The sequence below is a fragment of the Plecotus auritus genome (genome assembly GCF_963455305.1).
Source record: "Plecotus auritus genome assembly, chromosome: 1".
NCBI classification, from domain to species: domain Eukaryota; kingdom Metazoa; phylum Chordata; class Mammalia; order Chiroptera; family Vespertilionidae; genus Plecotus; species Plecotus auritus.
Window position 1 is genome coordinate 12,359,753 of NC_137770.1, and position 25,881 is coordinate 12,385,633.

Sequence of the window (25,881 nt, forward strand, 5' to 3'; positions counted from 1 at the left end):
ACCCTCGTCCAGGCCACCATCACTGCTGGGCTGGATCCCTGCAGTAGCCTCCTTCTGGTCTCCCCATGTGCCCCCCCCCCCGCCCCCAACCCCATGCCCTTATTCACCCAGCAAGCCAGCCCATGTGGCTCCGCACGCAAAAACCTATACCCTCTAGGCCAGTGGTCGGCAAACTCATTAGTCAACAGAGCCAAATACCAACAGGACAACGATTGAAATTTCTTTGGAGAGCCAAATTTTTTAAACTTAAACTTCTTCTAACGCCACTTCCTCAAAATAGACTCGCCCAGGCCGTGGCCTTTTGTGGAAGAGCCACACTCAAGGGGCCCAAGAGCCGCACGTGGCTCGCGAGCCGCGGTTTGCCGACCACGGCCTATGCAAATGTGCGCAGCAGCTTTATTTGTAATGGCCCCAAACTGGAAACAACCCAGACGCGCCGCAGTGGCCGATGGCCTCACAAACTGCGATGCGTCCACAAGAGGACATTCTCTCGGCAGTAAAGGAGCACCACCCCGAGACGCACAGGATGCACGGGTGCCCGATGCGTTCAGCAGAGAGAGGAGCCAGGCCCACAGGCAGCTTTCACCTGGCTTTCTCAGGAAGGCAGAACGTGCAGAAATGAGTGACTGCCAGGGTTTGGGGGGCCAGCGGGGGCTGGCGAGAAAAGGGCGCAGGGGAATTCTGGAGGGGGACGGAACTGCTCTATATCTTGGTTGTGGTGATGATTATAGGACTGTCTACGTTTGCCAAAACGTGCAGCAAGGTACACCCGGAAGGGTGAGTTTGACTCCATGTGCATTTCAGTTTGTGGGTGTGTCGCGTCGTCCCGAAAGACATGTTGGAGACCTCGGAAAGTGACCTTGTTTGGAAACAGGGTCACTGCAGGTGTGATTAGTTAAGATGAGGTCATCCGCTATGACTGTGTCCTTTGAAGAAAGGAAGAGACACAGACACAGACACACAGGGCGAAGGCGCCATGTGACAATGGAGGCAGAGACTGGGGTGACACAGCTGCCAGACAGGGGACCCCCAAGGATCGCCTAGGGCCACCAGAAGTTTGGAGGAGGCAAGGAAGGATTCGCCCAGAGTCTCAGTGGGCACGTGGCCCTGCAGCTGCCTTGCTCTGCTGGCCTCCGCCCTGTGAGAACAGACCTCTGCTGTGTGAGCCTCCCAGTTTGTGTCACTTTGTTACAGCTGCCCTAGGAAACGAATACATACCTCAGTGTAAAAAATGAAGGAACAGCCCTAGCCGGTTTGGCTCCATGGACAGAGTGTCGGTCTGTGGACTGAAGGGTCCTGGGTTGGATTCTAGTCAAGGGCACGTGCCTGAGTTGCGGGCTCAATCCCCAGGAGGGGGTGTGCCGGAGGCGGCCGATCAACGATTCTCTCTCATCATGGATGTTTCTCTCTCTCTCTCCCTTTCCCTTCTTCTCTGAACTCAATAAAAATATATTGGAAAAAAAAATGGAGGGACAAATCTGTCTCCATCTTCACAGCCTGCAGGCTACAGCCTAAGAGCCTCTGCTGTCCTGCACGGCCCACCCTCCATCCACACAGAGCGTCAGGTGCACGAGCCCGCAGCCCCAGCACGGCCACGCTGGCTCACCCCCCGCCCCACGTTCACCTGGGAAAGGCCCAGCATCGCTCAGCTCGGCCTCACAGATGCTGCAGGAGCGTTCTCTGTGTGGATTGCTCTGTGCCACCGCAGCGCTCATCTGGCAAAGGCAGCCCCTTCTCCCTGGAGTCCCTCCCTCTGCCCTCAGGAGCTGACAGCCTAGCGGGGTCACAGAAGGAGAACAGGCTGCGACAGGCATGAGCAGGGAAGCTTTGAGGGTGCTGCTGGGTCTTCTGCTGGCTGGGGTCCCTGACAGCCTATGTGGCACCTCCGTGTCAATTAGAAAAGGTGCTGTTTACTCCCTGTGGATGTGGGTCACCCCCTCACTCCCCCCCCCCAAACACACACACACACTTGACACCACACTCAGCTGGGCAACAGAATGAAATGCCAGCCCCTGCTTGCCTCACTCTCAGCCAGGTGTTTCGTGCCGTGAACAACCTGCACAGCTGATCAGCAGCCCTGGAGGCCTGGCAGCCTGGAAGGCTTCTTGCAGGAGGCGGAAGTGGGGCATCTGTGCTTAGTCCCTGTCACAGCACTTTCCAGAGGCTGGAGGGAGAGGTGGCCGGTGGAGGCTGATGTGCCCTGCGCCCCTCTCCCCATCTCCAGCGGGCACAGAGTCTTGGAAGGGGCCTAGGTCCAACCTTGAGACTTCGGGGCAACCCCTTGCCTCTCTGAGCCTCAGACTCACCTGTGAGCAGAACCTGGGTTAGGGGTTTCCAGAGCATCAAAGAGCTCTGACGCCTGACAATGCTAGAGCCAGGGAAAACGCCCGATTGTCTTTCAAACCACTGTCTCTCAAGACAGGCCAGCCTGCTCAATCCCTGGCCACGCACGGGGCTCATGCCCAGAGCCAATCAAGGTGACCAGTGGCCAGTCGTCAGCTCAAACCCAGCCTGATCCCCAGCATATGCTCGATAGAGAAGCAACAAGTAAATGAATGAATGAATGATGGCAGCAGGCAAGCACACAGGCCTGTGCAGGGTGGGTCCTGGCCTGCCTAGTGCTGGTGTGGTAGGAGGCCAATCCCAGAAGGAGCACGGGGGAGTTAACCCGGGAGAGTTCTCCATCTAAAGCAGAGAAGAGCAATCAGAGGCTGAGGGAAGAGACTCGGTGGCCAAGCCTCGCACTATTTAGCCCGTCAACGCATAGAGTTTGGGAGTCGGAACTCAAACCAAAGTAACTAGTCTGAAGCTCCTAACGAAATCTAAAATTCACAAACACCCAAAATGGAAAAAAAAAAAAAAAAAGTTTGTAGCCTCGTCCTTGGAGTAAGAGCCTCAGTCCACGCAAACATGCCTCTCTTGTCTCCTCCTCTTCGACCTCCTCTAGGAATAGACTTGCAAGTGACCCTGAAAAGCAGCTTTACTACTTCCGGCATATAATGGGGTGCTATGTGACAGGAGAGAAAACTTTCTGTGTGAGGACTGTTTGGGAGTGACAGAAAATCCAAAATAACAGTGATGAATAAGATAAGTATGTACTCCTCTCTCATATAAAAGCCTGAATGAGGAGTCCAGGGCTGGAGTGATACTCTGACATGTCTTGAACCCTTACTAGATTGTTGCCCCATCCTGCATAGCTTCCATTCTCAAGTTCCCCTCAGAGTCCCAGATGGCTGCTTCAATTCCAGTCATCACGTCTGCATCCCACCCAACAGGAAAGAGGAAGGAAAAGTATGCCCCTTCTCTGTAAGGACATCTCCAAGAAAACTGCACTCCCCACTTACATTTCACTGTCTTCAACTTCATCACATGGCCAGACCTCGCTGCGAGGAAACTGGGAAGTGTTCAGCTAAAAGGTACACCAATCAGCAGGCTCTGCTTCACCCTTGAACTCAAACTCCCCAGGATGGGGATGGATCTCAAGGAAATAGTGTCAAACCCTAGACCAGCCTTGGGCAAACTACGGCCCGCGGGCCGGATCCGGCTGTTCTATCCGGTTCTCTTGCTCTCCCTCCGCTCCTTTACTTTGAATTTATATTAGTTCACACAAACACTCCATCCATGCTTTTGTTCCGGCCCTCCGGTCCAGTTTAAGAACCCATTGTGGCCCTCGAGTCAAAAAGTTTGCCCACCCCTGCCCTAGACCCATGTAAGTTTTTAGGAGCTTCTTTTAAAACTGAGGGGACTTGGAAAGATGTTGACCTATAGCTATGCCCACCGCAACCATTACAATGATCATACTATGATGAGACCACCAAAGACGGGAGGTAGGTAACATATGTCCACAGCATGCCATGGAAAAATGTGTACAGGAAATAACAGTAAAAAAAAGAGGAACGCAAATGCACATATACACAGATCACAACTGTGCACATAAAGATTGAAATTAGGTAAACATGTACTTGGACAAAGACAGCAACCTTGTTCGATGCCTGAAATGTCACTGTTTTGTGGGTATGTATATGAACATCAGGCATGTAATGTTATCATTATTTTTTTTTGAAAATCAACAACACACAGGCACACACACATCCCATATCCATGCAGGTAACAGCCTCCAACGGGTCTCACAGCCTAGAGAATTAAGAACATCCTCTCAGGCCGAAACCGGTTTGGCTCAATGGATAGAGCGTCGGCCTGCGGACTGAAAGGTCCCGGGTTTGATTCCGGTCAAGGGCATGTACCTTGGCTGCGGGCACATCCTCAGTGGGAGGTGTGCAGGAGGCAGCTGATCGATGTTTCTCTCTCATCGATGTTTCTAGCTTTCTATCCCTCTCCCTTCCTTTCTGTGAAATATCAATAAAATATATTTAAAAAAAAAAAAAAAAGAACATCCTCTCAGGTAACCATGGCAACAACCCTGTGAGGCAGGGACCATGGCTCCACTTGGCAGAGGAGGAGGAGGGGGAAGGAGGTGTCCTGGCAGGTACAGGTGCAGTGACTGGCCCAGGGTTCCCCAGCTTTAAGTGGCAGAGCAGACCCGAGGTCTTCACCACCGTGGGAGAAATCCAAACGTTCCCACGGGTTGCCGAGCGGGCCCCGGGCGCTTCTGGACCATCACACACAAAGCACCCTCCTCCTTGTCCCCAAAGCAGCCTTCCAGGACTCCCAGCTTGTGCTTCCCCACTTTCCCGCTTTGTGCTTTTCTCCTGTCTGGGGCACCTTTCTCTGCATATGCCCGGTTTCAGCTGTTACCATCCTACTCATCCTTCAAGACCCAATCGATGCCATCTCTGCGGGGAGTCTTTCCCCTCAGCACACCTGAGTGTAAAGGCGCCTCGGCACGTTTTTATACAGGGCCCTGTGCTGCAACTATGTGCATGTTTCTCTTCCTTTCCCTAGTAAACCGGAAACGCCTGCATGTTCAACAAATGTTCAGTGGATGGATGGATGGATGGATGGATGGATGGATGGATAGATGGATGGATGGTTGGGTGGATTGGGTAGATGGTGGGTGGATGGAGGGAGGGGGAAGGGAAGAAAGGAAGAAAGGAAGGAAGGAAGGCAGAAAGGGAGGGAGGGAGGGAGGGAGGGAGGGAGGGAGGGAGGGAGGAAAGAAGGAAGGGAGGGAAGAAAGAAGGAAGGGAGGGAGGAAGGAAGAAAGGGAGGGAGGAAGGAAGAAAGGAAGGAAGGAAGGAAGGAAGGAAGGAAGGAAGGAAGGAAGGAAAGAAGGAAGGGAAGGAGGGAGGGAGGAAGGGAGGGAGGGAGGGAGGAAGGGAAGGAGGGAGGGAGGAAGGGAGGGAGGAAGGGAGGGAGGGAGGAAGGGAGGGAGGGAGGAAAGAAGGAAGGGAAGGAAGAAAGAAGGAAGGGAGGGAGGAAGGAAGAAAGGGAGGGAGGAAGAAAGGAAGGAAGGAAGGAAGGAAGGAAGGAAGGAAGAAAGGAAAGAAGGAAGGGAAGGAGGGAGGGAGGGAGGAAGGGAGGGAGGGAGGGAGGAAGGGAAGGAGGGAGGGAGGAAGGGAGGAAGAGAGGGAGGGAGAAAGGAAGGGAGGTATTTGGATAGATGGGTATGTAGCTGTATAGATGGATGGGTGAGGATGGCTGAGAAAGATATTAGTTGAGAAAAGAGTCTCTGGATATATTTTAGATGAATGCTCTGTCGAAAATGTCAAGACCAGAGAAAAGGAAGCATAATAAATGTCACCACAGGTAGAGAGCTAAGTGCCGCTTTGAATCGCAGTATCCCTAGAGCAATGTGCGTACGGGTCTCTGACAGTGACTAACATGAGGCAGCCGGGGACAGGCAGGCAGGGTAAGAGGTCCCCAGTGAATTCCTCCCTGACAGCTTGCTCCCTTAGCCAGAGACGCATGCACACACACGTCAGATTGTAAATTTCAGAAGCAAAGTCCTTTATGTCTTTGGTTCTGGAGGTGGCTGACCCGGGGAACAATTTAGCCTGTGCGGGAGTTTCTCCACTACCACTGGGGTTCGCTCTCTTTCTTCGGGGCTGTCCCTCCCCCCACCTTCTGTCTTCCAGAAAACGGGCCCTTGGCTCAGCCCTGACACCGCCTATTGAATATCAGTCAAGGAGTCAGGCTGCTGTTTGGCCTTTGAAGTCCCATCTCTTACCTAAGGAACAAAATACCCTTGGCTTTGACCAAGATCCCAGGGTCAGTGATGCAATGGGGCGCCTTTGTGGGGGGAAGTGTCTCGCAGGAAGCCCTGCAGGCAGCCCCCCACACACCCGCTCGGAGGCACCCACCGGGCCCTCTTCTGAGCCCCGGGGTGTGGGGGGAGCAGGTCTGGGAGACTCTCACGCTGCCTGGCCCCAGACAGACGGAGGGTGCAGCGGCCTGGTCCTCAGGCGGGTACAGTTGCCCCAGAGGATGTGGCCTGAGCGTGCTGCTGCCTCCCACAACCGCGCCCTGCGCCGTTTCTTCTAAAAGGGAACTGACACTCTAGGGCGGGTGGCTTGTTGTTCAAACATGTACCGACTGGGGTAGGGGCACCCCAGGAATGACTGGCGAGATGGGGGCGAGGGGCTCTGGGTCATTTTGGAAGCTCTTGACCACAGAGTTGTCTCAGCCATTGGGGAGCCTTCTCCAAGCGCCACCCAGGTGGAGGGGGTGCGTCTGAGGCTGCACAGGGGCTATGGCAGGAGGGGAGAGCCGGAGGCTGAGGCCATGCCTGAGGCTTCCAGATTCTTCTATCGGAGGCCCCGAGGCTGAGGCCACACAGGTATGGAGTCAGTAAGGCCCTCCTCCCTGCCCTGTAGACGCAGGGGCTGAGGGAAGGCTCCCCTGTGCTCACCCACCTCGTTCTTCTCCTTCAAGGCAGAGGGAAGGGACTGGTTTCTCTGTAGAGAGTGTGTGTGTGTGTGTCTGTGTGTGTGCGCGCGCGTTTGGTTGTGCATGTGTGTGCATGTATATTTGTGTGTGCACATGTGTATGTGTGTGCACATGTGTGCGTATATATATATGTGCACATGTATATGTGTGTGCATGTATGCATGTGTATATGTATGTGTGTGTATGTGTGTGCCTGTGTGTGTGCCTGTGTGTATGTGTATGTGGGAGGCAGCAGAGGCGCACCGTGTCATTGGGCCCCCATCTGCTCAGGGACCAGCTGGCTCTCTCGGGACAGCACCGGGCGTGCTGTGGGGGGCCCGGCCCACCCAGCAAGGACCACTTCCTGCAGCCTCAGCCTCCCTTGCAGCTTGTCCTTGCAGCCCTGACAGGGACGGCCTTCCAGCCGGGAACCCTGTGACTCGAGGCTGCTGGGTCTGCCTCTGCGTCTCCATGGCTCCCACACAAAACAGCCAGATCCAGTCCCACTCCGAGAGCCACGCCAACACCCCCTTCCCCACCCGCCATCCGGCCGGCCACTCCCACCAGGAAGGCAGGGCCTTTCCCCAACGTGGGCTCCCCAACCAACGCATGTCTTCAAAACCAGTTTTTCAAAACTAAACCCTCAGCAGTGAAAACAACCATTCCTTCCAGGCACGGGTCGGCGTGATGACCCAGTCTCCTTTCTGGGTCTCTGTCTCAAAGTGTACCCGTATGTCCCAGACTGTTCCATGGGCTGAAGGAGACAGCTGTCCCCTCTGCGAACGGCGCTCCCATCCCTGAACTCCACGGCTGCTCTACGGTACCAGCTCCCACTGTTGGCTGGCCAGTCATTCGGGGAAGCACCGAATGTCAGACTCAGCGGGACCTCAGACATCACTGAGTTCATGTTAACAGGGAAACTGAGGCCCTAGAGCACAACCCCGAATCAGCAGAGGGGACCCCACAGATGTCCTCCAACTCCCTGACGTCCTGCGGCATGCGAGTCCCTAGGCATCTTCCGACCAGCACAGAGTGATACAAAGAAGCCGACGCCCGCGGCCAGGGACAGGGTGGTGCTCTCCAGATTTCCCTCCAGCAACCTTTTATTTCGCTAAAAAGACATTAAAAACTAACAACCACCACCAACTCACCCACTCATTTCATAGAAGAAAAGACCGAATCTCAGTCTTTTCTGTCCAAAAAGGGAGAGTTTGGCAACCTTGGCTGATATGCACACCACACTCACACACACACAATAACAACATCTTCCTAAGGTCTCAGTGGACCACAGACCTGCATCTGGGACCTGCCGACCCAGCAGGGCTCCCCAGAACCTGTACACCCAGCGAACTCCATTCTTTCATCTGAGGACGTAGTGTCTATCCATGAGCCGGCTTCCCCCGCTCCCAGCCTCTCTCCCAAAGAAGTGCGGGGAGCTCAGGTGACTGAGGGAGTGGGGGCTACACAGGGTCTCCACTCAATTCCCTAGGAAGCTAGCAAGACTGGGGGAGGGGCTCTTCACCTCCCAATCCTGGGCCCCGCCCTTCCAGGCCCCACCCCAAGGTCTGGGCTGCCTTGCCAATGATTTCAACGGTTCAGGTGCTTCCAGACATAAAAGAGAAGGCTCCGAGGCGATTTTAGAAATGCCATTCAGTAGATCCTGCTCCTCCTCCAACATTTACTGAGGGCCAACTGTGTGCAGGACGGGGAGATATGGAACTGAGGAATCTGATCCCTTTAATTTGGAAGTTTATCATTAGGTAGGAGGACATGATATTAAAGGGCTTTGGCTTCTCTAAAGTTGCTAGGCAAATAAGTAGTCCATGTGAAAAGGTTTTTGAGGATTCAAAAAGGAGAAATCCCTGTGAACTGCAGGATGGAAGGCTTCCTGGAGGAGGTGGCAGCACCGTGTGCAAAGGTGGGGAGGCTGTGGGCAGTTCTGCATGTCGGAGGGCAGAACGGTGAAGCGGTACATTGGTTTCATGCAGGACTGGAGTGGGTAGGAGGGACAGGGAGTCCTCTAGGGGTCTTTTTTTAAATATGAGATTGTGGAACCTAAGCGTGATTAGAGGGCTGGGGTGCAGGGGAGGGGGGGCATGATTCTTTCCTCACTGGGCCTGGAGTAGCTGTCATCTGTCTCTATCAGCAAAAACCACGCCACCGGAAGGGGTCATGGGGAGGGGGAGGACTGGAGGGGAGATCAACAGTTTAGGAAAGTCATTACAGTTGTGATTTCCCCTCTTTAGTTCCACCTTAAAGAAAACGCCCATGTTTTGGACACCCCTGGGTTGTAGGGTGAACGGCAGGTTCAGGGTAACAGTTACATCGACCGAAAGTTCTGGAGCTGGCCATCAGAGCAGCACTGACGGTCTCTAAGACGACTTGTCCAGAATGAGATGACTCCTGGCCCCTCACTTGGCTCCAAGGTGACTTCCTAATGGGGGGCCGGTGGGGGAGGGGGTATATGGGGGCTTTACAGGGCCCGGAGTGCAGGCCTGAACTGTGAGCCTGCGGGCCAGAGTTTCTTTTAGGGTGTGGAAGGGGGTGGGTCTCCCCGTTGAGCACCAGCCAGGAGCACCCGGGAGCATTAGCCCCTGAAAGCAAAGAGGCCCAGGTCAGTGGGCAGAGCTGGAGCTGGGAGCTGGGTCCCTGAATTCATCACTGGTCCCTGTTCTGAGGGCCCCACCCCGGAAGAACCCCCTGTCTTAGAGGCTGGGGTTGTTGAGGGGCTCCTCTCAAGGGGTTCAGCAGGCCCCCCCACTTTATGTCAGCATGAGGCAGAAAGCCAGGCCTTGCTGGTGCAGCCCCGGCAGACCTGGGCTCAGGAGCCAGAGTGCTAGGCCCAGCTCCACCTCGGGCTCCTAAGACCTTGGGTAAGGCACTTCCTCTTTTGGGGTCCCCATTTCCTTGTTGTTACATTTGGGGATCGGATTAGGTCTGTGAGTGGAATCCTTTTTCAGATGAAATCTTACGCAGGCCCTCATTTATCAAGCATATGAGAGCGTGGGCTCTAAGCACTCACACCCTCAGCGACTCCTGCACAAAGTTCAGCACCCGGCCCTTGAGCTGTCCCTCCCTCTCCCCTCACAGAGGCATCCTGGATGCCTCGGCCTCTCCCACCTCTCCTCCCATCCATCAGCACGTCCTGTGCTCCAGCGTCCACATTTCCACTCCCACTCCATCCCTGCCTCCAGCCCGCTGTCCTGGCCACCACACCCCGCAGGGGCCTCCCACAGTCTTGTCCTCAGTACAGCCCACACCCAATCAGGTCACCCCTCTGTGCAAACCCCATCCATGGGCCTGGCTCACTGGGTCCTCAAAGCCTTTCCCCCGCTTGACCAGCCTTCATCTGTCCTCATCACCCACACTCCACTCCTCCCACAGTTCCTAGCAGGCCAACCACATCCCCCAGGTCTTGCCTCACGCTCCCTACTTCCTTCAGGCCTCTGATAGATGCCACCTCCTGGGAGCGGACTTCCCTGACCACCTGCTTCAGAACAGCCCCTCTGGGTTCCCCACGCCCCTTATCTTGACTTTCTGTCTCTTTTCCTGGGAACGTCAGCGGCAACAGGGCAGGGTCTTGGTTAAATGCTGGGTCCCCACCCACACCTCATGCAGACACTGTCTGTTGAATGAGCCTTGCGTGAATCAGCAGAACCCTGAACGGGGGGGGAGAAAGTGTCTGTGCCCATGGCACTGGGCATCCTGTCTGCATTTTCTTTGTCCCCAGTTGACATTTTCAACCAGAAGTAGGCAGAGCTTGCTTGTCAAGATCCTCATGCTCCTATTCCAAAGGGCCAACACCCAACGGACACCATCCAAGTCCCTGGGGGTTGAGGGTGGGAGACATTCTCCAGCTGTCTGAACATCCATTTCCCACCATCGAGGAGGAGGGGGCTTTGGGCAGCCAGGTGGAAAGCTGTGCTCAGGTGAGGACCCGGGACCCGGGACCCAGGACCCAGGACCCGGGCCCCGGCAGGTGTGCGGGTGGCCCAGGGAACAGGGGCTGCACCTGAGAGCCGCCTTCTGGTACCTGAGAGACAAGAAGGGTTGGGCTCCTGAGGGGAGAGCAGGGTCTCCCATGGCAGATGTTAGAAGGAAGCAGACTGCAGCTCAATCTCAGGAATTCCTTTCTTAGGGAAGCTGCCTCTCGAGTGGTGGCAAGCTCTCTGTCACTGGGCCTTCCAGAAATGTCATCAAAGGGATTCTTGTTCCTCAAGCATGTCAGACTCTCGGCCCACGGGCCCCGCATGCCTCGGTTTATTTGGCCCGTGTTAGCCTTTGAGTTTGACATGCTTGCTGCACCTGGTGCAAGGCGAAAGGAGATAGGATCTAGGAACCCTTCCAACCCATGAGGTCCTCTTAAATAAAGCAACATTTTCAGCAACAGACCAATAGTCATCTGACCCTGAGGATGTGCCAGGCCCTGTTCTCAGAAGGCCTGACAAGATCCTGCAGCCTCCTTTACCCTCACGGCACCCCCACACCCTGCCGGGTCCCTGGTCCGGGGTCCCCAGCTGAGGTCGTGTGCTAACCCTTAGCTCATCCAATCCTCACAACAATCCTATGAGTGGGTGTTATTATCACCCCCCATTTACAGATGAGACGAAGGCCAGGTCTCTGGTCCAAGGTTAAACAGCCGGCATACAGAGGGGTTGCACTCGACAAATAATAGTAGTAACGATAACGAAGGCCAAGGTACAAAGCTCTTTTATGCACTATCTCATTTAATCCTCAAGACAACTGTAAGGGGTAGTTATTACTCATTTTACAGATGAGCTAACTGAGGCACGGAGAGGTTAAGTCACGGGCCCACTAATGAACAAAGAAAGGCAAGAGGAAGTGGGTCAGGCTAAGTCACCCCTGGGAGGAAAATGGGAAGTTGGAGAGGTTAGGACTCTGGCCTCTCGCCCCCCTTTCCTCCTAGGGAAACTCCTCCTAACCAGCTCCACCCAGAAATATTGGGTGTACCAGATACCTGCCCCTGGGTGGGTGGGGGTTGGGGGAGCCTTCCCCAACGGAACTCCCAGTTCCTCCCACTGGATGGCATATGTCTTTCCAGAAGTCACTTCCAAGGGAAAGCATGCAGGCATACCATTGGGGCGACAATGCGGGTGGGAGTGGGGAGGGGGTGAGGCAGGAGGAGGAAGGCATTCAGATAAGGGCCCCTCCAAGCCACCCCACCCACCAGAGTGGGAGCCAACACCTCCAGCTGCCCCCCACCTCCAGCAGGGACTGCATAAGATGGGCCCAGACCTCCTGTTTTACCAGCGGACAACTGAGGCCCTGGGAGCTGAGCGAGGCCAGGCAGCTTCTGGGTGTCCATCACAGAAGTAGGCCAGGACTTTTAAACCAAAAAAACCTGGGAATGGCGCTCCTAGAGGCGCCCATCAACCTTGGCACCCAGAAAGGTTCTAAGAGTCTTTCCCAGGAATCTGCCTGCGAACGGGAGCCTCCTCACCCCCCCCCCGCCCCCCTGAAGCTTCCCTGGGCTCCCGCTGGGCTGAGTGAGGCCAGAGAACCTCCTCGGAGCGCGCCCAGGGCACCGTCCCAAAGCCCGAGGTTTCGAGGTGGTGAAACTAGTCCCCAGAGACCTGGTTCCCATACCGGTTCTGCTCCACGCATTCCAAGTTGCGCCCTCTCTTCAGAGATGCCGCAGGACACGCTCAGCCCACGCGCGCCCTGGTCCCTCCCCAAGCACCCGGCTTGGCAAAGGCCGGTCCGAAGGTCACCGTCCCGGACGGCCCCGGAGGGGCGGGGGAGGGGATCCCGATGGATCCTCAGTCCAGGCGGGCTGGTCATTTATGGGCCAAGGGCGCCCAAAGTTACGGGGACCCCGGTCCCCCACCCCAAGTCCTGCTGGCACTAGCGCCTGTGCACGCCTGGCGAGCAGGCGGAGCCTCGGGTGTTTGCATCCAAAGTTCAGGAGGGACAGGAGGCCGGCGGGCCACGTCCACACGGCCCCTCGCCTGGCGCTGACAGGTAGAGACAGACGCCCTGCTGGCACCGGCGCCGCCTAGAGCGCCGGCTGGCTTTCCAGCGAGCGACGCCAGGGCTGGAAAGTTTAGCCAAGTCTCCGGGTCCCGCAGACTCACCAGGGCCGCCCCTTCCGTGCTGCACTGAGTGAGGTTCGGCCTTGGCCGTAGCCAGGGGTTGGGTCTCAGCCGGACACCCCGAGGTCCCGCGGCCCAGGCTCCTCCGGAGCTCCGAGCGCTCTCGGGGACGGGGATGCGGGTGGGGCGGCAGGACGCGGCCGGGGAACGGGGGATACCCAGGCAGGAGGGGGCTCGGCCCCGGACTTACCCCGAGGGGTCCTCACGCGCCAGCGCCCCGGCGCGTCGGCTCATGCCGCCGGCAGCTCTCAGACCGGAGCGGAGGCTCAGGCGCCGGGCGCTGCGGGCCGCGGTGGCCCGGGCGCCCGCATGCCCCAGCGCCGCCCTCGGGAAGGGCCGGCGGGCGCCGCCGCAGCCGCGCGCCGAGTGGAAGCCGCCGCGCTCTGGGCGCCCGCTCCCTGCTACTTCCTGTATCCGAGCGAGCGGGGCTTTCAGGAAGAGGCTGGCCTTGGTGGTCAAGAGTTTTTTGTCAAAAGCCTTTCGGCGACGGCTCGCGGCCCGGAGCCCTCCCGGGGCACACGGAAACCGGCGGCCGCGCCCCCGGGGCTGGGCCTGGCGCGGGCGGTGCCTGGCGGAGGCGCCGGGCGCGGGCGCCCAACCGCGGGTGCTGCCTCGGCGGGGCTGGGGCTGCAGCTGTGGCCCGGGAGGCTCCGGGAGAGCCGGGAGGGAAACTCAGAGAAACGTCTCCAACTTGGCGAAGAGTCCCGTGGGAAGGAGGGTGCTCCCTGCTCCTGCCCCGGCCACGGCCGCGGACTGGCAGGTGGGGAGGCCAGGAGCTCTGCGCAGGGCACTCGCGGGACAAGGAGCCCCCAAATCGCCCAGGGCCAGCCCCAGAACAGAAACAGAGCGCCTCCTCCACACCCCTGACAGGTGGCCTCGCTTCCTCCTCTTGGATGCCTCCACCGACGATGAGCTCACTATCTTACAAGGCAGTCAGTTCCCCCGCCAAGCCAGGGACCTAATTCATCTGTCCCACACCTAGATGGGCGCAGAGGGTGAAAGCTAGTCAGCTTGGAAATACACACCATCCACAGCAACTCCCGTGGGAGGGTGAGGCCTCTCTTCTAAGAGCCTGGACACTCAAAAAACGCCCTCAGAGCGTTTCACAGTGAGCAGAACGGGACATTATGAAGTCACCTCAGTCTAATGCAAGGTTTCTCAGCCTTGTCACGCCTGGGGGCCAGTTAATGCTTTGTTTTTGGAGCTGTGGCATGCATTGCAGGATATTTAGCAGCATTCATGGTCTCTACCCACTAGATACCAGTAGCATCACTCTCTCCTTCTAATAAGCAAAACTTTCTCCAGACATTTTAGATGTCCCTGGGGGTCCTAGTTGAGACCCACTGGTCAACACCTTCCTGTGATAAATAAGGAAGCTGAGACCTAAAGACAGGAGCTGACCTGCCTGGGACCACACAGTGAGCTGAAGTGCAGGCAGGACTGAGGCTCTGGTGGAAGCCCCATGAGGCCACCATGCCTCTGCCCCGCTGGTCTCCTCTCCCGTGCTCCTCCCTGTTTTTCCTGACATTCACGTCAGCCCGGCAGGAATGGGAGAGAAATGCATTAAAAGTGCAGCCTCCACGTAGGAGTGTGAAAGGGTGCCGCCGCTTTGGGAAACAGTCTGGCAGCTCCTCAAAAGGCAACACGTATGACCCAGGAATTCCACTCCTAGGTATCTACCCTAAAGAAATGAAAATAGACCTGGCTGGTTTTGCTCAGTGGGTAGAGCCTCGGCCTGCGGACTGAAGGGTCCCAGGTTCGATTCCGGTCAAGGGCATGTACCTTGGTTGCAGGCACATCCCCAGTGGGGGGTGTGCAGGAGGCAGCTGATCGATGTTTCTCTCTCATCGATGTTTCTAACTCTCTATCCCTCTCCCTTCCTCTCTGTAAAAAAAAAAAAAAGAAAAAAGAAATGAAAATATATGTTCACACAAAAACGTGTACATGAGTGTCCACAGCAGTGTTATTCATAACAGCCTCCAAATGGAAACAAACCCGATGTCCATCAGTGAATGAACTGATGGACAAGATGTGGCCTATCTGTAGTAGGCAGTTAGACAGGCCTGAGCAGCCTAGGGCCGATAGGCCAGGTGCAGAGGGTCAACAGGGCGGATAGCCCTGGGTGCCTAGCAATGGGCAAAACTCCAAGCCCTCAAACCACCACTCCCTAACGCATTAACCTTGAAGATGACATGTAGGCCTCAGGTGTGCTTCAGCTCCAGGCCCAGAAAAGCAGCAAAACCAGGTGGGAGATGCCATGGCTGACATCAGGACCAGCTGCAATGACTAATGACCTCCTGCCCGGGGGCCGACCGGTTAGTGAGACCTCAACCCTGAAAGGGCACAGCTGGAAAGCTGATGACTATTCTATTGAGATTCTCCCCTGAGACCTCAGGGCAAGGACCCTGCCAAGGCTCTCTATGGAGCATGCCTGTGCCCTTCCTCACCCCCTCCCCCTGGGTGCATTTTTCTTGCTTCTCTTTCTCCTAAGCTCCAAGGGCCCATTTTTTGCCTCTATAACTTGTTTCCTGAGCCCATTTCTTCTATGGCTCACTTCCTCTACCTCTGTGACTTTCTAAATAAACTTTCTCTTATAGTTTGAGTCTTGGCTCTGAATTCTTTCTTAGCCAGAACTCAAGTACCCAGGTTGTTGAACCCAGGTCCGGTGTGACTCCACTGGTCTAACACACAGCGCTGTTTTTCCGCTGCTGACATGCCCATCCAATGGAATATCATTAGGCCATAAAAAGGTTTGACATATGATACATGCTACAACATGGGTGAACCGGGAAAACATTACGCTAAGGGAAAGAAGCCAGTCACAGAGAACCACATATTGTAGGGTACTATTTACATGAAATGTTCAGAACAGACAAATCCGTAGAGACAGTCCATTGGTGGTTGCCAGAGGCTGGAGAAGAAGGGAGGATGGGGGTTGGCTGCTAATGGTTACAGGGTTTCTTTCTGGGGAGAAAATGTTCTAACGTTGATTGTGGTGATGGTTGCATAACTTTGTATCCGAGCGACTCGGGGATACAAACATATCAGAATCTCGGCCCCAAAGGCTGCACTGAAAAGATTGAATTGTGCACTTTAAGTGGGTGAATTGTATGTTATGTGAATTATATCTTAAACTATTATTTTAAAAAAATACAGCCTCCTGGAGGCCACCCTGACTGCTCCAGCCACTCCACTTCCTCCTCTGCTCAGATTCCCACCCAGCCCCCATTAGTTCATGACCAGGACCCACTGACCTATCCTCTCCTCTGGAGGCGAAACGCTCTCCTCACTGGGTGGGAACATCTTCTCCATGTCTCCCTGGACAGGACTGCAGCTCTCTGATTGAAAACACAGGCTTCGATCACAAACTTGTATTTAAATCTAACCCCAGGCCTTCCAGCTGGGTAGCCTGGGACAAGTCACTTCCTAGTGCCGCAGCTTGTACAAGTCACAAGTACAAGTGGGGTGGCAAGAAGGCACCCAGCCCAGGGTGCCGTTAGTAGTCCTTTGCTATTGCTCAAACAAGCCCATCGACCACTCCCACGCCTCCCTGGGCCCCAGGGACAAGATCTATCCAACTATAGCATCTAGAACAGTCCCTCAGGCCCTTCTAGGCTGATGGGAGCTGTCAGTAATCCCACTTTTCCACATCTTCCCCCCAAAGAGGTTTCCTTCAGCTCCCTGTGCCATTCCTGAGAAACCCAGGACAAGCCCCTTAAAGCCTGGGTTCCACGGGGCCAGCCCCGAGGCTCTCGCCTTGTGCCCACAGAGGCCTCCACAGGCCCACCGCTCGCCTGCTCCGTGAAGATGGAGTTCCTCAGGTGAGGACACCAGACGAAGCCCCACCCTGACCCTGTTGCTAGTGTAGGGGTTCAGAATGAGTCACCCCAAGATGTGTCTCTGTAGTATGCAGGTTATTATGAGAGCTCACGAGAAACTTATTCTAGCCCCTCCCATCCTCCCCCCAAAAAAAACTACCAAGAAGAACTTAAATTAGAGGCCTTGCTCATAATAAATGATTATCAGAGAGAACTTTTTTGACCTATTTTTAAGGCAAGGCAAACATCTAATTACCGAACATCTGCTCTTCTTATCATCATGCAAGGACCTTCCCCTCTTTAGGTCATTTACTTTGCTGACTTTCAACCTCTCATGTATGTGGGGTCTCTGACTCTCATGTAGGTGGGGTTCCCTATGAAAAGAAATTGGGCAATTTTCTCTTGTTAATCTGCTTCATGTGGATTTAATTATTAGACCTGCCTGGAGAACCAAGGAGAGCAGAGGGAAGATTCTTCCTTCCCCACATTGTAACCGACCAATGAGGAGGTGGCCGAGATTCCAGAAACCTGAGCAGCCCCTCTTCGTTGTGGCCTCTGCTAAGCTTGCCCTCAGCCCCATTCCTGGATCCCCTTTTCCCTCCCGAGTCCTCAGACCCCTCCCTTCTCTCCCTGGACATGGGTCTGAGGACTGCTGCTTCTCTGAGAAGTAAACGTTTGCTGCTGTCGGGGCCTGCAAGCTCCTTCCCCCTATCCTCACCTTTTTTTGGTACCTGGTTTCCCTTTCATGAGCCGTTCCTCCCCATTGGGTTCAGCTGGAGACATAACCCACTCCTCCCATTTTAGAGGGAGAACAAGATTCTAGTCTGGCCAATCAGAGCTTTTACACTTAACCAGGCACAGTGATTGGTTCCTGGGTGAGCATGTGATCCAAGTTGGGCCAATCAGATCCTTCCCCAGACTTTTTGTTGACACTGTCAGGGAAGGCCAGCAGTCTTCCCCCTCCTCCACTTTGGCCTTAAGCTGGGAGGGTATAAACGTGGGGCAGCCCACAGCCACCTGGGCCACCATGTGGTAAAACTGTCCTCAAGAAGAAAGCCAAGATGGAGGAAAGCAATGCAGAGAGAGACTGTGCCCTGCTGACATCCTTTGAGGCCGAGATTCTGATATGCTTTAAGCTGGCTGCACCATTAGACATCTTAGTTACCAGAACCAATACAACCCTTTTTCTTTTCTTTCTTTTTTCAAAAAACTCAAACACAATCTCAGTCAGGTTTCTGTTAGTTGCCACCCAAGGCTCCTGGCTCCAGGATTGCAGCCCCTCCCTCCATATTCCATTCCTTGGTGGGTCCAGAGGATGTCTGATTGGAGCGGGACCATAGGAAAGAAGAGTAAACCCTTCAACTTATTGTCTCAAAGCATAGGAGGCTGGTTCGTATCTCTGGGGTCCTCGTGGGGTGATTCTCCCCTCCACCAGCTCCTCAGCCTCGTCCTCCCTCCACACAGGTGAGGGCAAATAGACTCAGTCCTGAGGAGGAGTGTGGGAATTTTCAGAGAAACCTCACTTTTAGGAGGTCAACTCTCAGTTTCACTGGCATTTCTGGGGGCAATTAGTGAAGAAAAACGTCACACAGCACCGGCTCCCTTTTCCAATCCTCCCAGAACCTGCTCTGAGTTGGATAAGACCCTTTGAGGAAACAGGGCGTGTTCTTTCGACAGAAGTTGCCCTACTACAGAGAGCAGCTGGTGAGAGCAGGGGCTCGAGTCAGGCTGCCAGGGTTCGAATCCCAACTCCATCACTTCGTGGCCGCGTAACCTTAGGCAAGCTGCCACACCTCTCTGTGCTCAGTGTCCTCAGCTGTGAGATGGGATAGTCACAGTGCCTACCTCACAGGGTTGCTGAGTGCTGCGTGAGCTCATGAAGGTGAGGCGTTCAGGACAGAGCCTGGCATATAGTAAGTGCTCAATAAGGATTAGCTGTTATTTGTCCTATGCCCGAGCCCCCCATTGCTCCAGTCAGATCTCACAGAAACAAATGGCACCTCTGATTAGGAAAACGTGAGGAGCATTTAATAAATGTGTAGGTAGGGAAGTACAAGGCAGGGTGCTGTTAAACCTCGGATCTGCCCACAGATGAAGCAAGGGGAGGTTACCAGACCCAGACCCAGAGTCCTGTCCTGTGGAAAGGCCATCAGGGGAGAGGAGCCGGGCAGGGAGCTGCATCAAGGGACACAGCCAGTCACGGTGATCTTGAGGGAGGTGACCAGGAAAATAAATACTCTGGTCTCCTCCCTCCCTCCAATCTCTTGCAGTCCCTCTCCCCCCCACCTCCCTTCCCCACGCCAATCACAAAGCCAGCTGGAAGCAGAAAGTTTGGGAGCCCATTGGTCAGTCCCTATGGGTGTGGAGTCCCTATGGGTCAGACTCCTGGGATGAGAGAAAGGCTGCGGGGCGGGGGGAGGGGGGGCGGGTGGTGCGGGGGCCACAGGAAGGCAAAGCTGTGGAGTCAGACAAATCGGGCTCAAACCCTACTCAGGACCAGCCCATTTGCTAGTTAAACATGCATTTTGCTAGTTAAAAATGCAGTGACATCTGCCTCTGTCACATGGAACGGGCGAACCCCGGACAGGCCCTGCCTGAACTCCTGACTGGTAAAATTGTGAACTAGAATAAAATGGTTGCTGTATGCCGTATTTTGTTTTGCAAAAGTAGGTACCAAACCCAGTTCTTTCTGTGATGTTTTCCCTCTTCTCTGACCCCCACTAAGCCCCCACACGGTTTTGAAGATTTCTCCCTGTTACTTTGGAGAAATCCTTAAGAAGAGGGGAGAGGGGGGCGCTTTCTTATTGTAAAATCAACCAGTATTCTCAGGGGTCAGCAGGGAACAAAGCATCTGCACCGGCTGGCAATCTCAGAGAGTGCTCATGAACTGAGGAGACACCCCAAAAAGCTTTCAAAGCACCCCCCCCCCACATCTGGATTATCAGTGAATTTCTTGCCTGGTGTCCCACTTCCCCTCGACCAGCCCCACCCATCCCTGCGGCAGAAACTGGAGGCTTCCAGGATCTTTCTCAGGGAACCTCGGTCCTGCCCAGACCACCAGCTGCATCGGTTCATCTGACTCAAAGGCCTGTCCCTGACGCTTGTCTGCTCCCAACTGAAGTGCCCTCTTAACCTGCACTTGTCACGTATTTCAGACACTACACGGGTCTCACGCTTCAATTATCCTTATGAGTGCAGGCTCTTTGGGAGCAGGGAATACACCGTCCTTTTAATTTTTCCTCTCCCCGCCCCCACCCCTGCCAATATCCAGTGGAGGGCTTTGCAAACAGCAGGCACTTAATAAGCACTCGTCGGCTAAATGAGAACAAGTTGGAAACAAAGAGAAAGGCTTTTCCATTTCTGAGTTCTGTTCCACTGTGAGTATTGTGCTGACTTTGTGCCATCAGAAGATGGGCTAAAATTAGGGTCAAGAATGCCCTCAATTCATTCATTGTCTACTAGGTGATGACACCAGTGAGGCCCTGGGAGGTCATGGTGGGATGAGCCTTACCATCGGAAGATGCTCTTGGATTTAGGTGACAGAAAACCCAGACTCTAGGTGGATTGAGTACAAAGGAACTGGATTGTCTTCTATAACTCAAAAACCAGCGCTTCAGTTAGCTATTGCTGTGTAACAAATTACCCTGAAACTTAGTGTCTTAAGACAATACATTTATTATCTCACAGTCTCTGGAAATTGGGAGTCTTGGCACAATTTATCAGTCGTCCTCAAACTACGGCCCGCGGGCCACATGTGGCCCACCGAGGACATTTATCCGGCCCACCGGGTGCCGCTGCCTGTCCTGCTTAGCAGCCGACTCATCCCGGGCCCTAAGTGCGCATAGGAATTTGTTCATAGTTTTTTTTTTTTTAAACTATAGTCCGGCCCTCCAACGGTCTGAGGGACAGTGAACTGGCCCCTGTTTAAAAAGTTTGAGGACCCCTGATTTAGATGGTTGCCTCTGCTTCGGGGTCTCTCCTAGGCTGCAGGCAAGTTGTTGGCCAGCGATAGGGTTGTATCTGAAAACTTAGCTAGGGAAGGATCTGTTTCCAGACTCACATGGTGGTTGGTAGGATTCAGTTCCTTGCCAGCTGTGGGCTGGAGGTCATCGTCAATGCCTGGCCGTGTGGAAATCTCCAACGTGGCCACTGCTTCATCAAAGTGTGCAAGCTGAGAAGGCAATAGAGAGTCCACTAGCAAGATGGAAGTCACAACCTTATATAACCTAATGCAGTGGTCGGCAAACCGCAGCTCGCGAGCTACATGTGGCTCTTTGGCTCCTTGAGTATGGCTCTTCCACAAAATACCACGTGCGGGGCGCGCATGTACAGTGCGATTGAAACTTCATGGCCCATGTGCAGAAGTCGGTTTTCGGCCTGGGCGAGTCTATTTTGAAGAAGTGGTTCTAACGCCGAGCCACACTCAAGGGGCCAAAGAGCCGCATGTGGCTCGCGGGCCGCGGTTTGCCGACCACTAGGTCCTAGTCCTAGAAGTGACATCCCATCGCCCTTGCCCTATTCTGTCAGAAGCAAGTCACAGATCCTGCCTACACTCAAGAGGAAGGGATTAAACAAAGGTGTGGAAATTAGGAGGCAGGGTTCACTGGGAGCCACCTTAGAAGCTGCAGGCCCAGGTGCAAAACCATCAGGGCTCAACTGCCATCCATCACTCAGGTTGGTCCCTCTCTCTGCTCTGACCTCCTCATCCTCAGGAGAGTTCTTCTACGGTTCCAAGACAACTTCCAGTGCCCGCTGGAATCATGGTCTCTGGGGTCCGTCCTACAAGAAAAGGGGGAAAGCCTCCCTCCTACGCCTGGAACAGAAGTCCATGCAGAGTGGTTGGCCTCCTGAGGTCACATGCCTGGCCCAGTCACCAGGAGAATATCATGCACCGATGGGCTTAGGTTAATTAGGACCCACACGGGGTCCTGGGTGTGGAGGTGACCTTTTCTGATCATGTTGGGGAGAGGATGAGACCTCATCAAAATTAGGGTTCTGTTGGGAAGGAAGAAGAGAATGGGTGTCAGGTAGATAACCAACAGGGTCCACTACAACTGTACAGAAATGACCAGAAAAACAAGGCCATACATGAGGAAAGGTGTGGGGTTGACTGATATAGTCATTATCTTGATTGTGGTGGTGGTTTCATGGACATTTACCTATATATCAAGACTAATCAGATTGTGAACTTTAAACATGTGCAATTATTGTATATCAATTATACTTCAAAAAAAGCTGTTTTTAAAAGCATGTCATAGCTCTAGTCATTATGCTACAAAAAAGCACAAAAGATAAAGCAAATATTCTTCCCGTTTTCAAAGGCTACTGTCTGGTTATTCAGAGAAGTCATTCATGTCATCCATGAATGAGTCAAGTGTTGACTTACATCTTGATTGTTTCACATTGGTGGCACCCATTAGTGTCAACAAAAATATGTTCATCTACAATATTCTTATTGCTCCTCAGTTGCAACCAGAGGTTTGTTAGAGATACAAATGTTTTGCAAAAGTCTGTGAAAGCCCCCAGTGAGAATTAATTGGCTATGTGGACTATATAGTAGAGTAGTGCACATTTTATAATTTAAGAAAACAAGGTCATGAGTTATAGGTAAAATTCAAATGCTCTGACATAAAGATTCGGCACGATAGAGTCATTTTCAAGAAGATCATTTTCTTTCTTCCCCCCACCCCAAGGAAGGATGGTCCAGGAGGCCTAACGGAGGAGGGAGCCCTTGGTGGGTGGTGAAGGACTCAGCCCTTAACGCTGGCTGCAGGCAGGGGGCAGGCAGCTGGCCCAGGAAAGACTCACTTGCCTGGTTATCACGTCCTTTCTCTTGGCAGCACTTGGAGTGAGAGAATGGAAAGAGACTTTGAAACAGTGACCTCTGGGAAACAAATCCACATTTTTGACAAGAGGCCAGGTAATTGAGCATTAGCAGCTCATCATCTCCAAGTTGGCTCATCTACCGGAAGGCAAGCCAGGAGGTTGAAGCTGTTCTCTGGGAAGCAGAGTTCCCACTATGTGCCAGGCATGTGACCCTACTGTGCGTGATGGTCAGAAAGGGCTCCAAGGGCAAGGACACATACCCCATGATTTTGCTCCACCACCCCCCCCCCCCCCAGGAACTCCTCATGTTCTAGTGGGCAATCTTTCATCATGTCTGATTCATCGTGTGTGTCCAAGTTTGGGGTTTAGGACAGTTGAACAAATGGGCTAACCGGCTGACACTGTATACATAATGTACTAGTTATCCATTGATGTACAACAAATTACCCTAGAATTTTATAGCTTTAAACAACAATAAGCATTTTTGTTTTTTCTCTTACACAGTTTCTATGGGTCAGAAATTCGGGAGCAGCTTCACTGGTTGGGTCTGACTTAAGATCTCATGAGACTGCAGTCAAGAGGAAGGCAGGCAGCCTTTTCGGGCCATGAGGCAGAAGCTATATGCTGGGGAAGACAGCAGCAATAAAGAGACTGGGTTGCCAGTGGCCACCATTGAGAGGTAATTGCTAATCCTCTTCATTTGTCTTTTGTCTTGAGGGCAAGGACTGTATCTTATACTTTTTTTTTTTTTTTGTAGAGTGTGCTTGGCGGAGAAGAGTCCATAACTACTTACGGGTGAGGCCGTGATTTATTTCTCTCACTTCTCCCTTTCAGGGACATTTACTTCCTCTAAAAATCAAGTGTGGTGTCCTCAAGCCTTCTGTGTGAGAAAGCCTGGGTGGGACCAGGTCGGTCAGTGTGAGGAAGTCTGATCCCACACTGGCCTTAGCCACAGTCCCAGCCTGGGCTTCTGAGGTCATCTCAGTGAAGGGTCCAAAGACAGGTGTGCCCTCAGCAGGGGGCTCCTGGGACCTCAGGTAAGAACATTCCCAAATGTGGACTCACTTCCTTAACGAGCCTGTGAGGGTGGCTGGGTGCCTGGGGGCGGGCCGCTCTGGCTGCTTCAGAACCACAAAGCGCAGTACCCATCTCAGCCCCACTCTTGTCCACTGTGTGACCTTGGGCAAGTTCCTCAGCCTCTCTGGGCCCACGTTTCCTCTTCTGGAAGATGGGTGGAGGCACATTGCCCTCACTGCTGGAGGTGATGGAGAAGGTGGCTAACAGCGTCTGTTGAATAGAAAGGCTGGTGACAAATGTCAGTTTCCCTTCTTTACTTACTGTTGTCCCTTGGTTTTTATAAGAGTAGACCATATGCCCAGCTCCATGGGTGCTTCAGTGCCTTCCATCCTGTGCCTTTTCCGTGACAGGAGTGCCCAAAGAAATGTTTTGGGAAGTTTGAATCCAACTCAACGGGCCATAATTAATCCTGCCTTGACCAAGGTGATGTTGAGGATCAGAAAGGAAGGTGTGATCTCCCTCCTGCCCTGGGAGTCTCGTCCACAGAAGCCTCAGATGCTGACCCTGCATGGGTGGTCCTCACAGGGATCTTGGCCTAGGGCAGGGCTGGCTACGTGATGTGCAGGACCCCATGCAAAATGAACATGGGCAACATCTTGCTCAAAAAGGATGCAAATTTCAAGACAGCTTCTGCAGAGCATTAAGCCAAGAACGGGACCCTTCTAAGTGTGGGACCCTCTAAGCATGGGCTCTGGGACTACATCGGTAGTGTGCCCATGAAGCTGGCCTTGGCGTGGGGTGTCCCACACCTGCTCTTTTGTCTGGTCTGGGCAGCCCCAGGGAAATGGAAGGAGACCTGGGTTCTAAAGCTGGCTCTCACAGTGAATAACTGAGGCACCCTGCACCCAGCACATATGCTCTCTGTGCCTCATTTTCCCCACCTGTGAAATGGGGACAATACCCACTGTGTTAGTCACCGACATGGTGAGCCAGGAGGCGCCTGATGGACTGATATGCTCAGAACCAAGACCTCGTGGCTTTAGGACCCAAAAAGCTTTAGGACCAGAATTACCAAGACAAAGTCTTCACACATTGCGGATTGGCTTAAACAGGAAAGAGTTAAATGAAAGGGGTTTCTGACTTACTCATCTAAAGTAGAACCCGTGGGAAAGATGTTTTCCAAATATTTAAAACATTCTAATTCACTGTGGACTGATGTTTTTATAAGTATAATAAAAATGACTAGAAAAATGCAATGAAAAGATTCCGGCATAAAATTACTCATCGTGTTGCTGTATTTCTATTCTCTCAGTTTCTCTGCTCGTCCTGGTGCAGACTGATGTCTGTGCGCCTGTGCAGGTGCCCAGGGCACACTCTGAGTAGGACTGATCTCCTCACCCCTCAGTGTAAACCAGGAGCATTCAAATCACCTGGGAACGTGCTAGAAATGGAGCATTTTTGGCCCCATCCCATTCACAACGAGCCAATCTGCCTTTTTAACAAAATGCCCCGGTGATTCATGTGCACGTTAAAGTCTGGAATGACACCCAAGGCAGCTGAGGCTCGGGAAACTTATAGAATAAAGGAATTAACCAGAACCGCTCCCCCAATCTCAACTTCTCAAGGCCCAAGAGCTGATGGCATAAGCTTATTCCGGTGAGCAGGAGCAGCCACACTGCAGGGCTCAGTGTGAACATGAAGACGTACAAAACAACATTAAGAATTTTGAGATGGTGCCCGGCTGGCATGGCTCAGCGGTTAAGCATCAACCTATGAACCAGGAGGTCATGGTTCAATTCCCGGTTAGGGCACATGCCCAGGTAGTAGGCTCAATCCCTAGTGTGGGGCGTGCAAGAAGCAGCCAATCAATAATTCTCTCTCATCATTGATGTTTCTATTTCCCTCTCCCTCTCTGAAATCAATAAAATTAAAAAAAAAAAAAGAATTTCAAGATGGCGACAGCTTGGCCCAGGGCCCTTCTGTGTGACCACAGGGGCCTGATGAGGTAGTAAAGGGTTGGGTCATTCTGGACTCATTTGCACTGGCTAAGTTATGAGATTTCTGCTTTGTTTTATTCATTACCAATCATTATCATTAAAAAGCTCCAACCCTCATCCTTTTGAAGTTTATTTTTTTTCTCAGTATGCAAATATAAATGGTTTCAAATGGCTATTATTCCAGTGTAAATAATTCTTTCAAAAAAATACAAATATGTGTGCCTAGTAAAATGCGAACGGACGCTCTACATAGGGAAAGACAGTTTGTGCTCATTTGTTTTATTG

General features: G+C 53.4%; 1 protein-coding gene across 1 annotated transcript in view; it reads right to left on the reverse strand.

Annotated features, from left to right (window-relative positions):
• The window catches only part of RIN3 (Ras and Rab interactor 3), a gene marked incomplete at its 5' end in the record, with an annotated part of 127,042 nt that extends 102,460 nt beyond the window's left edge, over nucleotides 1–24,582 (reverse strand). Inside the window, 3 exons of the mRNA XM_080683757.1 lie at nucleotides 13,129–13,346; nucleotides 20,817–20,927; nucleotides 24,565–24,582. Of these exons, the coding sequence (XP_080539883.1) occupies nucleotides 13,129–13,346; nucleotides 20,817–20,927; nucleotides 24,565–24,582 (347 nt within the window). The remainder of the gene's footprint in view (nucleotides 1–13,128; nucleotides 13,347–20,816; nucleotides 20,928–24,564) is intronic.
• Nucleotides 24,583–25,881: the final 1,299 nt, after the last annotated feature.